Raw genomic sequence first — 14,022 nt, forward strand, 5'->3', positions numbered from 1 at the left:
AAAAAGCACGTCACAAATCGACCATGGTCCTTGGCCAATAGAAATGCGTCGTTCACCGCTGGTTGTCCTCCCAACGCTCAAATAATACCAGATATTCCGTATAAATTTCTGATAGATGCGATTGTTCTTTTACTGATTTACTAGTATTCATAGCATGGCAAACAATAATAGGATTCCAAAGGTGTCAAAGGGAAATTGAAGAATAAGATATATTTTGTGAGATGAAATAAAAAATAGATGTGAACAAAACTTAGCAAGTAGAAACTAAACATTTTTTTTATTATTGGATACTAAAGAAAAACTAAATCTTAAATGGCCAGACAAAGTGTGGTTTGCCATCGTCCGAGTCAGAAGAGTCACTGGATTTCGCTTTACTGTCACCAGAGGAAGAGTCTTTGCTGTCGGATTCGGAGGATTTCTCAGAAGGCTTTGCACTTTCTGCTTCTTTGCTGGCTGTAGGTGACGAGGTCGACGACGATGAGGAACTGCTGCTGCTGCTCTTAGAAGGCGTTTCTGAAGAAGAGGCACTGCTGGCGGGACTGGAACTAGCGGCCGCGTCGGAGCTACCATCGTCCTTGCTCTTGGAAGGAATGTGGATACCAAGGAAAGATACATCCAGTTCGGTGGCTACTTTGTCTTGATAATAATACATTTCGGACTTGTAGCTACCACCAACGATTACCGAGACATTCTGTTGCAGATTCATGCTCTTGTCCGACTCGCCCAGCAGATCGAATAACTGAAAAATATTGGCATCGATGGAAACAGGCCAGCCATCCGTCGTGGCAGTACCACCGGCAGGCACGGTAATGGGACTAGGAAGTTCATAATCAATATGTCCCACTTTGTAGGGTTGGCCACCATTGGGATAAGTCACATCGACCTTGACCTTGGAAATAGCATATTCGGTGTCGAGAGGGTTGTTGAGCGTGACATACGCTGTGGCCTTCTTGCCGAGAATATCGATCGCTCTAGCCGATACCTTGACGGATTTCACCAGGTTGCTCTGGATACCTTGCATCGTCGTAGCGAGATGAACGGTAGATAAACCACTTTGAAGACTGGCAATTTGTGAGGACTGTTCGTTACCCTGAATCGTCAAAGGCACCTTGGCGTTGGTAAGATAATCACCGAGCATTTGGGACACGGCCTTTTGGTCGGAACCACCGAGCTGCATCTCTGCGTCGAATTCGTTCATACCAGGCTTGATCACCACGTCCTTCATAATAACCTTGCCCACGTTCGCGTTTTGTTCATTCATCATCACGGCAAAGCTCAAATCGCCCACCGTGATGGTGATTTGCGAAGGATTGTTAAAAGCCACCCTTAACTGGACCTTGACGTACTCGCTAGTACCGCCAACGACCTTTAAGCTGAGAATGTTATTCTTGCCATCAAAGTTGTTGAAACCTAATATAAAGAAAGAGTATTTGTGAATATCGCTATGCAAGTATAATAAGTGTATATCTTGATTCTTTACCTGCGAGACTTGTTTGAACGTCAAAGCCAATATTGTTCAGCTTCAAGGCACCGACAGCGGTATCGGCGATGGCATTGGAAGTGCCGGCCAAACCAAAGGTAACATTTTGGGAGGAGGTCAAAGCCTTGACAAAATCGTTGAACAATGAATGAGCATCGTCCTTGACAGAGAAAGGAACATTGCTGAACTGAGTGGTCACCAAACCGGCGTTGTTCGTCGTTGCCTTTTCATCCGGTACCTTCATCGAAGCGATATCGTGATGGTCTTGATTGGCATTGACGTCCATGTTCAACTGACTGACACCCAAGGGGAAACCAAATGGATTCTTCAGTTGAGCTTCAACTTGCTTGGAACCGGAAGGTGGCGCGTAGGCATCCTTTGTAAAGTCCATTTCCATATCCTTGAGAGTAATGGAAGGAATAAGGGTAGGCTTCTCCTTGGGACCAGGTAATACCACGTTTTCGATCTTGAGCGTTTTGAAGGCTTGACTCAACCAGCCAACTTGACCATTGGGACCTGAACCGGACTCACCAGCTACCGTCAGAACAGAGTTGTTGGCCGAAAGGTAGTTTTCAAAAACTTCAGTGACGGCCGCAAGGCCTTCTTCAGATGTTTGCTTGACAAGACGACCCTTCATTTCAATGTTGGCTGTACCCTTGGGAGGAAACACGGCTCGACCGTTGGAAGCGAGAGGACCAAGCGTTACATCCTTGAAGATGGACTGGAAACCAACGCCATCCAGATCGAAACCGACTTGACTGGGATTATTGATGCTGGTCTTGGCAATCAACTGAATACCACCTTCAGGGTCGTTGGCTGGCAAATCGAAAGAGTTGATCTTGACGGCATCCTTGAAACCGTTGGCGCCTGCAAGTGTGACAAACTTCTCCATCTTGATGTTTTTGAATTCGAAACCTAGCGCGTTGACACTGACAGTATCCGTGCGAATATCCCAGACAAAGTCCTTGTTGCCGATCAGATAAGTCGAAAATTCGGCCATATCATTCTGGTTGCTAATCGTAAAGTCGCCGGAAACGTTGAACTGAGCACCCGCATCGGCCTTGGCCTGGATCGTTGGCATGGTTACTTTACCGAGTTCTTTGCCTTGCCAGGCCACCGTCAAGGGCTGAGGGAAACTAATGGCGGCATCCATGGGACCGGTCTTGGTAATAGAACCTGTCATCTGTACCTTGAAGTTCTCATTGGTAGGAGCCGACAACACGATGGTTTCGAAAGCAAGCTGAGCGCCGTCGACAATTTGCTGCACAATCGGCTGGCCCACAATAGGAATCAGACCGGTAACGGTGCCGTCGGTAGTAACCTGGACCTGGTTCTGGGAAAACCGGAGTGTGTTTGTGTACTCGCCAATGGTCAGACCGGATTCAAGTTGCAGATCGACCTTCAAGGCTTTCATGGCATCCATCACGTAACTGGAGATGTTGAAGCCCTGGAAGATATCAGCCGTAGGTTTAACGTCTTGTTGACCTTCAATGTGGAAACCGCCCATACCAAGGAGACCATCCAAAGCACGCGTGTCGAGTTTCTCTTGGACAGCCAGCTGACGAAGCAATAACGCAACAGCCGTAGGTTCCAGATTCATCTTCATATCAAGAGGCTGAGAGTTGGCCGTAGCGTGACCACCAATGTTGAAAGCGTTACCACTGATATCTTGATCAATATTGCCCACGGGCATACCCTGGAAGCTGGCAGCGGCCCTGACCTTGGTAATAGATAAACCGGCCGAGAAAGGATTGGCGATCGTCACTGCAACATTTACGACGCTCGTCTGGATCGTGTTGGGCAACACTGTAAGCGCGGATCCCTGGACAAGCGGGGCTTTGAGACCAGGCAAGGTTGAACCAATCGATACGTTGCCAAGAGCAGCAGCAAGGGAAAGCACCTCAGTCGACGATTCGTGGCCCTTGATCTGGACATCGTTGTTCTTACCCATGACGAAGGAGCTTAACAGTTCTTGGCCAACGGAGCTGGACTTGGGATCAAAAGACGCACTGGCAATCACGGTATTCGAGCCTCGGTTCAGTTTCAAATTGCTCAAAAGGACATCGCCCAAATGGGTATCTTTGGACAACATGGCGAGGTGCACGTCGCCCGTGCCGATACTAAAGTCAGATGGATTCTCCATGGTAACATTGATCGCCAACTGCATAGCATCTTTGGTACCACCGGACACGTCAAGACTGTTAATGACAGTTGGCGTACTGTTCAAAAACTTGAGACCGTGAAGCGAGGTGGGAACTTCAAAGGTGATGCCAGAAAGCGTGATAGGGCCAAGCGGGGTTTGCGTCTTGGTGGTAGCATTACCGCCTACTTGGAAAGAATAAAGGTCGGAGGCTGTAAGTGAGAAGGTGTAATCGTTGAAGGCCGCTTCCTTGTCGGGAAGAGCCGTGATGGCATCATTCTCCATAGCAAACTGCAGTTTTCCTGCTTGTTGATCGCTCTTGGCTGGCACAAAGGGGACTTGAATGACGGAGAAATTGCCCGTCGAGTTGGTGCCGAGGGTGATGTTCTGCGACACTTCAGTGATATTCAAGGAAAACCCAAAAGGAATGGAGAAATCAGCGACTACATTGGGTGCACTAGCAATGGGAGCATAAGGAGTATCTTTGTTGAACTGAAGGTCGAGGTAACCCATGCTCACAGCGTGAATAATGTTCAATGGCGCAGCAGCAGACAAGGCGACGTTTAATTGAACCGATTTGAACCCTTCCGAAAGCCAGCCAATAGGATCCTTGCCGTTGGGAGCAGCAGAAATACCTGTGGCCGTAGTGTTGGAAACCTTGCCAGAGACGTAGTTGGAAAAGAGAGTGCTCACTTTGTCCAAAGCGTTGGTATCGTTTTGAGGAACCAGGGTGCCTTTGAGCAAAATCTTGTTGTCGCCTTTCTTCAGCGACACATTATCAGAGGCTACATCACCGAGGTGAACACCTTCGTAACCGACGGCCAGCTTGATGGTACCCAGTTGAACTCCGATAGGCGAAGGTGACTTGAGGACGGTGCCAAGTTCGACTTTGATACCTCCGTTGGGGTCGTCGGCCGGAAGCTTGAAGGAATCGATACTGACGTCGGGGAAACCGTTCATGCCTACATTTGGAAATATGGATCATGAGTGCCACAATGTTGCCGGATTCCGAGAATGGCTAATGTTAAAATGAAAAAATGGCACCATGCCAAATCCGTTGAATGAAAAGATTGTCTTACCATCAAGCTTGATATCCTTATCGAGGTTAACCGTGGCGGTACTTTAAACAAAATCAACCAAAAAGGAATTTAGCTATCAATTTGATGCCACGGATCGCCAGATGTCTGTTATGGTTATTCTTACCGCGAGAGAGCAGTGATATCCAACTGGCCTTTCATTTTCCATTTGAAGCTTTCAAATGCAAGCATATCGCGTGAAAAGGCGGCAAAAAAACTCGTATTGGAAATCAAAAAAGGTGTAACGGCATTCAGTTCACCGCTGCCGCCCGAGATTTTGGAATCCGGCAAAGTGATGGTACCAATTTGAGTATCGTTATAATAAACTTGGATTGGATTATGGAACTTGATGTCGGCAGAGAAGGGACCCGTATTGCTCATTTTACTTTTCATGGACATGTAAAAAGTAGACTGAGGATCGAAGGGCTGGTCTTGACGTTTGATAAGTTGCAAAGCGTTTGATTGACCTTGGGGTGGATTGAACGTAATTTGGGCTTCTTCGACCGAAATATTGGCCCCGTTCATGAGCGATTGAGCAATCATTGGGAAAAAGACAAATACAATGAGACACACGACGACGACGATCACAATGGCGCTGATGACGGAACAGATGATCCAATATTTCTTTTTCTTGTAAAATCGACGTCGCGGTGGAGCGGCCGGTTTCTCCATATATTCTTCCAAGGAACCTTCTTCCACGCTTCGATCACGCGCATTTTGATAATACTCGTCCTGAGCAATGTTGGTGGGCAATGGCTGATGTTCGTGCGAGCTATTAACCATTATATATTACGTAGTAGAGAGGGAAAAAAATGAATGGAGGGAGAAAGCTGATGAGACAAAAAATAATGACGGGAATAAAAAGTGAACCAAAGAGTTTTGTGAGTTCAGATAGATGAATTTAACCGACGCAGCGTTACAATGCGCTGGTTCACCAATGGATATCCCACGCTTTAGATGGATAAAGAGAGGAAAAGGACAAGATGAAGAAGTCAGTCAAGAGCGGACGGTTCACTTTATAGTATGGGAACGAGCAGGACGCGTCGGAAATGAATTTTTTTGTTGAGCCATGCTTCACTCTTCTTTCGAGGACGCTGCTAAGGCTTGAGGCTACACAAACTGAATTTTCTGCTGTCACCAATGATCGCTTGCTAATGTGGTGTTCTCATGTGAAATACCCACACAAATATAACACAGTGGTTATTCTGCAATCCAGAACATTTTGTTCAGGGCAGTTTTACGATCACGCGAGTTTGTTCCTTTTGTATTGGCTTTTTGCATCCTGATTAGAGCATGATCAAGTGGGTACAGAGAGACATGATAAGGACCAAGTATCACTTCGATTCCATTTTCCATTAGCTTCTTTTTCCTTTGTGGAGCAAGTAATAGATCATGACCGTGCTGTATTGTGGAGTGGAGAATAATTTATGCGTTACACATACCAATTTCACCCTATGTGGAGCAATGCAGAATATGGCTAGTAGCGTTGCTATAGTCGACTGATTTATTTTCGTCCATGGCACAAACGACGCGCTAGGTGAAAAATACCTTTATTTGTTCAATCCCTCAAATCAGTTACTTCTTGCATATGGTCATGGCTGTCAAAGCTCAGAAAATGAAAAAATTACTTTGTCTACGATGACAGGAATGACAAGGATTCCAAATCGGAACTTTCTGTGTAGGATCGTCGTTGTGTTTGAGATTGTGTCTCCGATCACCTCGGAAAAAGAAAAATAAAACGCGTCCAATCATCCTGTGCCTGGATATCCACCGGAATAGAAAGTTTAATGTCGCACCTGTCCCATCTCTACAGTACGTGCAGGTAGATCCCCGAAATCCCAAAAACGCGATCTCCTAATTCCGTGACACACCATCCTAATCAGTAGAAACTCTTGAAACAAGATCTTGCATTGACCATGATCAATCACTGATAAGAGAAATATAATAAAATAGAGAGAAACTTGTTACTGTGACAGGAACAACGATGTCAAATAAGCCTTTTTAGGATCCTCAATCATCCTTTGGACGTATTATACTCTGCTGATCGAGTGTGCCTTATAATTTGCCAGCACCAGCCATTGTCTGACTGTCATATTCATGAGGTTGCTTTTCTCACAGCATGCTTATAGCATGGATGCATGACATTTTCACAATTATCAGCGCACTTGTAATGGGCAATGCATATGACAGGGATGGTATAGTATTTATATGGTATACCTATCAATCCCATCGTTCTGTACATATCTCTTAGCGTGTGAAACTTTTCCGTCACTATCGGTGATCAGTCCATGGTATACTCTTAGTAATATCCGTATGACGCCATTCAACAGTGCTGTTCTACCAGAATCCCACCACTCACTTATATCTGCATCAGGGGATCGGGCCTCTTCCTTACTGCTAACCGTGTGGCATTCGTGTTCTCTTGCTTTCCAAAGAATTTTTTCGTAACATTAAGAGTGGAAAAATCCATTTTTCACGGCCGAGGAAACACAAGGCAATTGGGAATATGGTTGATTACCATATATGTTAATCTCCTACGTTCGCTATACCAAGAGTTGGCGCGTCTTGTATTCTTCTGCTAGACACAGTACACAAGATGTTGTCACTCCTTGCAACTGGGATGATCGTGTCGGCGACTATCGCCGATTCCCATATCGATTAATGTTCCCGAAATAGAGAAAATTCATTTCCTGACTGTGGGCCTGAGATGATTCCTACTTTCAACAACTGGACATCACTTGGATGTAAAATCAAGGGGAACTTTACTATATTCTTAGTGGCCATGGAAACGAAACTGCACAGGCGGACTTGCAATCCTCTAAACAAACCAAATAGGATGCTACTCCACAACGTTAAAAACAACCCGTCGGCGGCTAGTTCCCCCAAAGCAGATCAAAGGAGTTCATTGACCCGTTGCACAGGATATGAATTAGTGTCTGTGTAACATGCATGTTTCTGAAGATCTCCCTTTTCTGTGAGGGCCACATAGAAAACAGGAGTTACAGAATCTGCAAATTTTAACGTCCCTACCTTAATCTCTGCATTGTTTCCTATTGCCCATGCATATGCTTGCAAACAATGAATGCGAATGGGAGTAAGTAAAAGTAATGAAAAGCAATAGTAGCCCTTTTTCTCCGTATTATCAAGGATTCAATAACGTATTGCTCCCTCATAAGCATTTGCATACGTAATCGGAGATCGTTATTGGACTTGCAAAAATTTTGCACAACGAGGATACTGTAATGATCATCATTATTATTTTGAGAATTTCATTGAGTGATTTCGAGAAAATAAACGCTGTTGTAAGTACAGTACAATCATATCAACGGATGGTATATTTGTCAATTTAGAGTGACAAGCAGTCGCAGGTTAAGGTTTACTATGATGAACACATTAATGCACATGTGCCAGCGCATTTGTATGCATATTTTTACAATGACTCATGTTTAAGGATCATAGGATTGGCGCTTTTTAATTTCTGTTGTAATCACCAATCTGTTGTGATGTTTAACTGCCGCAATTAACGAGAACACAGGAACAGGAACAGAAACAGGAACTTTTTTTTAAGTTTTGTTGATACATAAATAGATCTATATTGTGCAAGATGATAATGGACAGTGGTAGGCGAATTAACGATAAGAATAAAAAGAAAAGGACTATATACATGTGTTTACGCTTGTGGCGCTCTTGATTTGGCATGCTTGAACAGCACTTCAATGAAAATCAATGGGTATTCTTCCGCCCGCTTAAAGAATTGACGAGTACAGTAACGAATGAATTGCAATAACTGGGAAAAATTGGGTGTGTGATGCATGAGCCGCGACTCTATCAGGATACGATTGAATAGCTCCAAAATTGGCAGCTATAGGGATGATAAACAAAACCAATCTTTTTCTGAATAAGACACCTAATACTTACCTTCCAAAAGATGTAATCCACTTGTCGTTTGACCATGAGTCGATGAAATAGACTAGTAATACAATGTAATATTTCGGGTTCCAGCGTCTGGTATTGCTCCAATAAAGTACAGTAAACGCGGATCACTTCGTCGCTGGCATATCGCTGTATATACAATGAGTCTCTGGGCTTCATGGTATTCATGCGTTTGCTCACTTACAGCTTCAAAAGCATTGAAATTAAACATTTGTTCCCTATATTCTTCTCGCTCTTCATCCTCCTCTCCGTCGTCGTCTTCTTCTTCTTCTTCTTGCTCCATGTCTGCTCCATTGACATTCTCGTCTGCAGGTGCATCTGTGCCCGTACTACCCGCTGTTGTCTCGTCTGCGTTGGTATCTATCGCATTTCGTATTACATTAGCTATTCAATTGTTAAACCGAGGTTCTTCTACTTACCGGTGGCTGATGGCGTGGTCTTCTTCTTTGGTTTGGACTTCTTGCGTCTTCTAACAAACATGATTTGTTTGTCTTTGGAAAATCGCTCCACCGATTTTAAAAGAATGTGCGATAGTAGCACTGCTGATTGCAAGTATCTAATTTGATATTTGAGCATCGGTATAGCATTTAGATCTTTACACACGCTCATTACCCCAAGGATTGGTATTTGTATCGCTTAACCATGTCGATAGCCACGTCAAAAGTCATCTGTTCATGATAAATGTTGCCTTGTATATACTCGGCTACCGCACGATCGTCCTCGCGTTTTGATTCGTACATTACTCCTACAGTAACAAGCTGCGGAAAATATAAACATGACGTTTCTCCATTTGGTCCAGACGCTTTTCAGCATTTACCATTTGCCGCAGACAATCAGCCGTGACTTGCGCATCCACCCAGAGCTAGTTCGATAGGTTAACAACAATGTGCAGGTCAACTGGGAGCGAAGATTATCTTTACCTTGTCATCGATGGATGTTCGTAGACGGCGAATGATGAGGTAGAACACCCGGATATCCATGATATTAGCAATAAGATCGAAATCGAATTCCTCCCTTGGCTCCTCCATAATTTGGTCGGCATCCGCAGGGACAGGTGTTATCCCAACCTCTTCGTGCGAGGTAGGGGAAGATGCATTTCGCCGAGGTAAGAAAAGTTCCTGGTCGTTCCCCTTTTCGTCGTTCGGTTTATGCCTTTTTGGAGCCTGGGAGGACTTCTTAGAAGCCGCGATCTCCAAAAGTAAATATTCAAGGAACCATTTCATGGTAAAGGAAAAGCGCATATGATCTTTTTCGACAATTTTCTTGTCTTCACGTTGGATATCACGTACAATGGAGTGATAAAAATCTGTGATTCTTGTCAGTGGGCAAAAAAAGAGTGGGCATAATGGCAAAAAACAACCATTCACTTACTGTTGAAGCAGTTCTTCACAAAATCCTGGGCAGTTCGCTTGAAATATCGTAAAGCAGGCGCTCGATGATAGGCTACATGAACACTGATTTCATCCTACCAGTAAAGAGAGAAACATGTCAATATGTCAATGTAAGCCTTAGATCTCGCGCACATGGTATCGTTACCATTTCCTTTCTCTTTTTGCCACGACGATCAGGTTTTTTCCTTTCATCCATGAGTGATCCTAGATCGGCATAGCCACCTTCCTGTCTTAGAAGAACCTGGGTTGGGTCGCCCTATAGTTCCACTACGTTATAACCCCTTTTTTCTTCAAGTATCCGGCACGGATAAAATTAGTTACCAAAGTTTGGAGTGTGTAGGCCCCACCAAATCGGGAATGACGAGATGGGCCAAGTCGGGCTTTGAGACGCTTTTGTTCATTCTCCTGTTGCATCAACAAGGCCATCTTTTTGGACGAACGTGGAATCTCGGCCGACTATGGAAAAGTATAGATTGAGTTGAATAAAGTTTGCCTTTTGCCGCACCCCCCATCGTCTGAGACCGTTTCTCTGTTGTTCCAACGTCACAGAATCATGCGATGATCATAGTTGGCCCACGTACCGGTTGAACATTCAAATCTGTTGCGAATACAGCTTTTGGAGTGATGTTTTGCAATAGGTGATAGAAAATTTCCAGCACCATCACATTCCATTCTGCCAAATCATCGTCTGTGCTCTGGGAGGCCAGGGTTAACAGTAAATCCATCATTTTTGACTCGCAGAAACGGATCAACATTGTTTCCTAGTATAGTGTCAATAGACGCGTCGGAATTTTCCTTGCTACCATGGGAATTCACCTGCAGTGACGACATTTCCAGTAAATCGTCGGAGGCTATTTGGGAGACATTCAGATCAGGGATGGCCGCCAAGTTTCGCAGGAAATAGAGAACTAGACGGATGATCGTCTGATCGCGCAAAGAACGTTCTCTGCGAGAATGTCAACAAACATTGACAATGAAAACTAAATGACATGATCCATGTTTTTACCTATGGGGTAGGCTCAAAGGTCTTTCCAGCAAACTGAGCACAGCCTCCAGAACGCCAGGCACCATCAATGCCAATTTATACTGGCGATGGTAATGAAGCATATTTGGGCCCATATTGTCTTCTTCTTGTTCGATCTGAGTGGGAACAGGCCACGTCAACGGTACGAGCACTTCGACTGTCGCCCTCAATTTTAGCTTTTGCACGTGTCATTGTACTGTTTTTTTCTCGTTTTGCCACCTACCACACGCCAAGACGAATCGTTCGGCTATTTCACGTTCTTTGTCATCGATGGGTGACGTTTGTAATTTGTCGGCATAACGCAAGATGATAGGGATAAGATCGGTTTGAACGATTTTGAATTCGGCCAGGGCGTGCAAAGCGATCTTTTCGGGATTGCTGCTGTCAGCACGAATAAATTGCTTCAAGTCTCTCAAGCAAGCTGCGGCAAATGTTAGTAAACAATGAATCGAAGGTAGTTGCAATAGACTATCGTACCGAGGCCTTCGTCACCAACAGAGTAGACTTGGACAATCGTGCCGTCGGCTTGTTCCTGTTCTTCCATGCCGCCCAAGGCCGTACATGTTGACAGAATGAGATTCTTGAAAGTTTGATCCTCTGCGTTCGTTGGCTCTTCCATGGTCGTCATAAAGACACGTCGCGATTCAAAAAAAAAAAAGACGCGACCGTGGTGTCCAAGGCGGTGAAATTGTTGGACGCGGTCCGCGGACGGTCACATCGGACACAATGAATGTCCGCACTGCAGCTGCCCACGAAAAACAGGGTTCGTTTTAGGGAATCCCTTGAAGCGGTGAAAAAAAAACCCGAATCCCCAAATGAAATTGCGGTTCTGAGTTTTTTTTTGTTTTCCCTTGTGGATAGCCTGAAGCCCTTCAGGAGAATTACAGCCAGATTGTCGATCAACGCGTCTGTCCTTCTTACTGCGATACTCCTCATGACGAATAAAAAACAGTTACCCCGAACATGGGGTCTTACTTTCTCCAAGGAAACAGTCATATGATATTCTAAGTTCCTAAAAGCCTTTTTGCATCACGATAACAATCATTTTGCAGTCAGGGAAAGGAGGGAGCTGCCGCGTTTCCCATTGTAATGTGCAAAAAAACAACCTTTATTTAGGGAGCAATCAAAGCGGACACTGAAATAAGCTCCGTCCAGGTTCATGATTTTAAGGTTAACAACTTTGGATGTTGTTTCTGAAAAAGACACAAGAAAAAAAATTAGAATCCCCTGGTTATGATCATAAAAAAAATGTAAATGCGTTTATAAATGTAGCTTTACCCTGAAACTTTTAATACATTTCTTTTGATCCATTTGAGTTTGCCTTCATGTATTCACCAGACGAGTGGGAAATTCTTGCCGAAGTCAACAGTGTCTCATGTATCACTATTCTGTCCTTGATCTTTGGACGTAAAGTTGCCATGCTTGATGGCCCTATCCATTATGGTCAAGGTCTATTATTGGTTCTCTACGGTATCGCTTGGGCAATTTCTTTGATTGCCTGTATGCTTACCAGTACCAATAATGGTAATTTCATCTCCTGCTCCCTCACCTTCTACAACTGCACTTTGCTCTACACCGTTTTCAAAGTCACCCTTTACATGCATTTCGTCGAAAAGGTAAGAAAACCTTTTTTCTTTTTATTCTTTTTCCAGTCGAGCCATGCATCTCATCAAGTGTTCTATGATTTTTGATCATATTAGATTTACGTTATTTCAGCCACTCGAGCACCACGATACCGATGCCCACTTTATATTACCAATATCTGTCTCATGATCCCCCACATTGCCATCTTTGTCTTGTTGACATGGTTCCGCGTCACTTCCGTTCGTGATGAATTCCCTTATCATTGTAGCATCGGGCATGAACTGCCTGCTACCGTAGCCGTACTTTGTTATGATGTGTTCGTTGCCAGTTTGTATACTGGTATTTTCGTCAAATACTGGTTATTCCCTAATACTGCCCAACAAACGGACTATCAAGCCACCAATCTTTACATCATGGCAAGACACAGCCTCTTGCCATCCATCATGGCCATTGTTAGCGCTATCGTCAACTATTGCATCATGCTTTGGCATCAAGGCGAAGAACGAGGTCTGGTTCTTTCCAGCATCATCACCCTGGTAAGTCCGAGCGTTACACACGGTTCTAATCTTAGTTTATTTATGCTAACGATCTTGTCAACAACAGTGCGTAACCGTGTTGTGCTGCTGTATTCATTGGGGTAAGTGGATAACGATGAGTGAACCAAGTTTCCTTTTTCAGTCAGACTTATATTCCCATTCCTTCGCTCCCCCCCCCCTTTTTTTTTTTATATTACCCACAGTGACGAGCCATCCTTCCGAAATCCAATTTAATGAAAAGATCCTTCACCGTGGTAACGGAGAAAAGCCTGTGAAGCTGGAAATCAAGCAGCATCAAGAAGTGGTCATTTTGACCGAGCTCAATACACAAGCGTAAAAAACTCGCTGATAACACACCTACTCTTTCTTCCCTTATCTTGACCGTCCACGCTAAGTCCCATAGTTCTCCCGTATTTTAATTAATATAGTCACCAAAAAACAAACAAACCATATTTCATTACGTTGTAAATGAGCTTTCATCCCATAATTCTAGTAATCTCTTCAATAGAAAATAATCTATCCTCTCGTTGTACCTAAATCTACAGCTAGCAAATGTGTGTGGGTGTTTTTTTTTTCTTCACAGCCCTTCCTTCAATACAATATCATCCCAACAAAAGACATTGCAATGACACTGTTGATGTCATACTTGATACCACACATAACACAACGTCATGTTGCGATAAGGAATTCGAAGCCCCTGATTCTCGGACTTGCCTGCAATCAACACGTGGGGACGCAGAATATTGATTCGCTCCATGTTGAAAAAAAAAAGAAAAGATCGCCTCCTATTCACTTATTTTTCACCCAGATGAGAATAGATCCGAGGGAAAAAAGTCGAGTTAACAGAGTTGATAAAAG

At 44.1% G+C, this 14,022-nt stretch overlaps 3 protein-coding genes across 3 annotated transcripts; 1 reads left to right on the plus strand and 2 right to left on the minus strand.

Annotated features, from left to right (window-relative positions):
- Positions 1–301: 301 nt before the first annotated feature.
- Positions 302–5,663, minus strand: BYT42DRAFT_645619 (uncharacterized protein; the record flags this gene model as incomplete). Its single annotated transcript, XM_051572659.1, has 4 exons — positions 4,824–5,663; positions 4,700–4,740; positions 1,481–4,582; positions 302–1,410 (listed from the first exon to the last, which is right to left on the minus strand). The coding sequence occupies exons 1-4, from the start codon at positions 5,477–5,479 to the stop codon at positions 302–304; spliced, it is 4,908 nt and encodes a 1,635-aa protein (XP_051422066.1). The 5' UTR covers positions 5,480–5,663.
- Positions 5,664–8,240: 2,577 nt separating this feature from the next.
- Positions 8,241–12,114, minus strand: BYT42DRAFT_534000 (timeless protein-domain-containing protein). The gene is made up of 15 exons (XM_051565448.1): positions 11,522–12,114; positions 11,268–11,465; positions 11,027–11,201; positions 10,837–10,966; positions 10,602–10,781; positions 10,342–10,476; positions 10,166–10,276; positions 10,001–10,094; positions 9,550–9,935; positions 9,447–9,491; positions 9,242–9,387; positions 9,049–9,185; positions 8,814–8,989; positions 8,615–8,758; positions 8,241–8,558 (listed from the first exon to the last, which is right to left on the minus strand). The coding sequence occupies exons 1-15, from the start codon at positions 11,670–11,672 to the stop codon at positions 8,367–8,369; spliced, it is 2,400 nt and encodes a 799-aa protein (XP_051422067.1). The 5' UTR covers positions 11,673–12,114; the 3' UTR covers positions 8,241–8,366.
- A 58-nt stretch (positions 12,115–12,172) lies between these two features.
- On the plus strand, positions 12,173–13,872 carry BYT42DRAFT_572848 (uncharacterized protein). The gene is made up of 5 exons (XM_051568656.1): positions 12,173–12,237; positions 12,323–12,660; positions 12,745–13,164; positions 13,232–13,265; positions 13,368–13,872. Exons 2-5 carry the CDS (start codon positions 12,370–12,372, stop codon positions 13,499–13,501), a joined length of 879 nt encoding a protein of 292 aa, XP_051422068.1. The 5' UTR covers positions 12,173–12,237; positions 12,323–12,369; the 3' UTR covers positions 13,502–13,872.
- The last annotated feature ends 150 nt before the right edge of the window (positions 13,873–14,022 follow it).

This window comes from Radiomyces spectabilis (genome assembly GCF_025331425.1).
Source record: "Radiomyces spectabilis strain NRRL 2753 chromosome Unknown BYT42scaffold_8, whole genome shotgun sequence".
Lineage (NCBI taxonomy): Eukaryota > Fungi > Mucoromycota > Mucoromycetes > Mucorales > Radiomycetaceae > Radiomyces > Radiomyces spectabilis.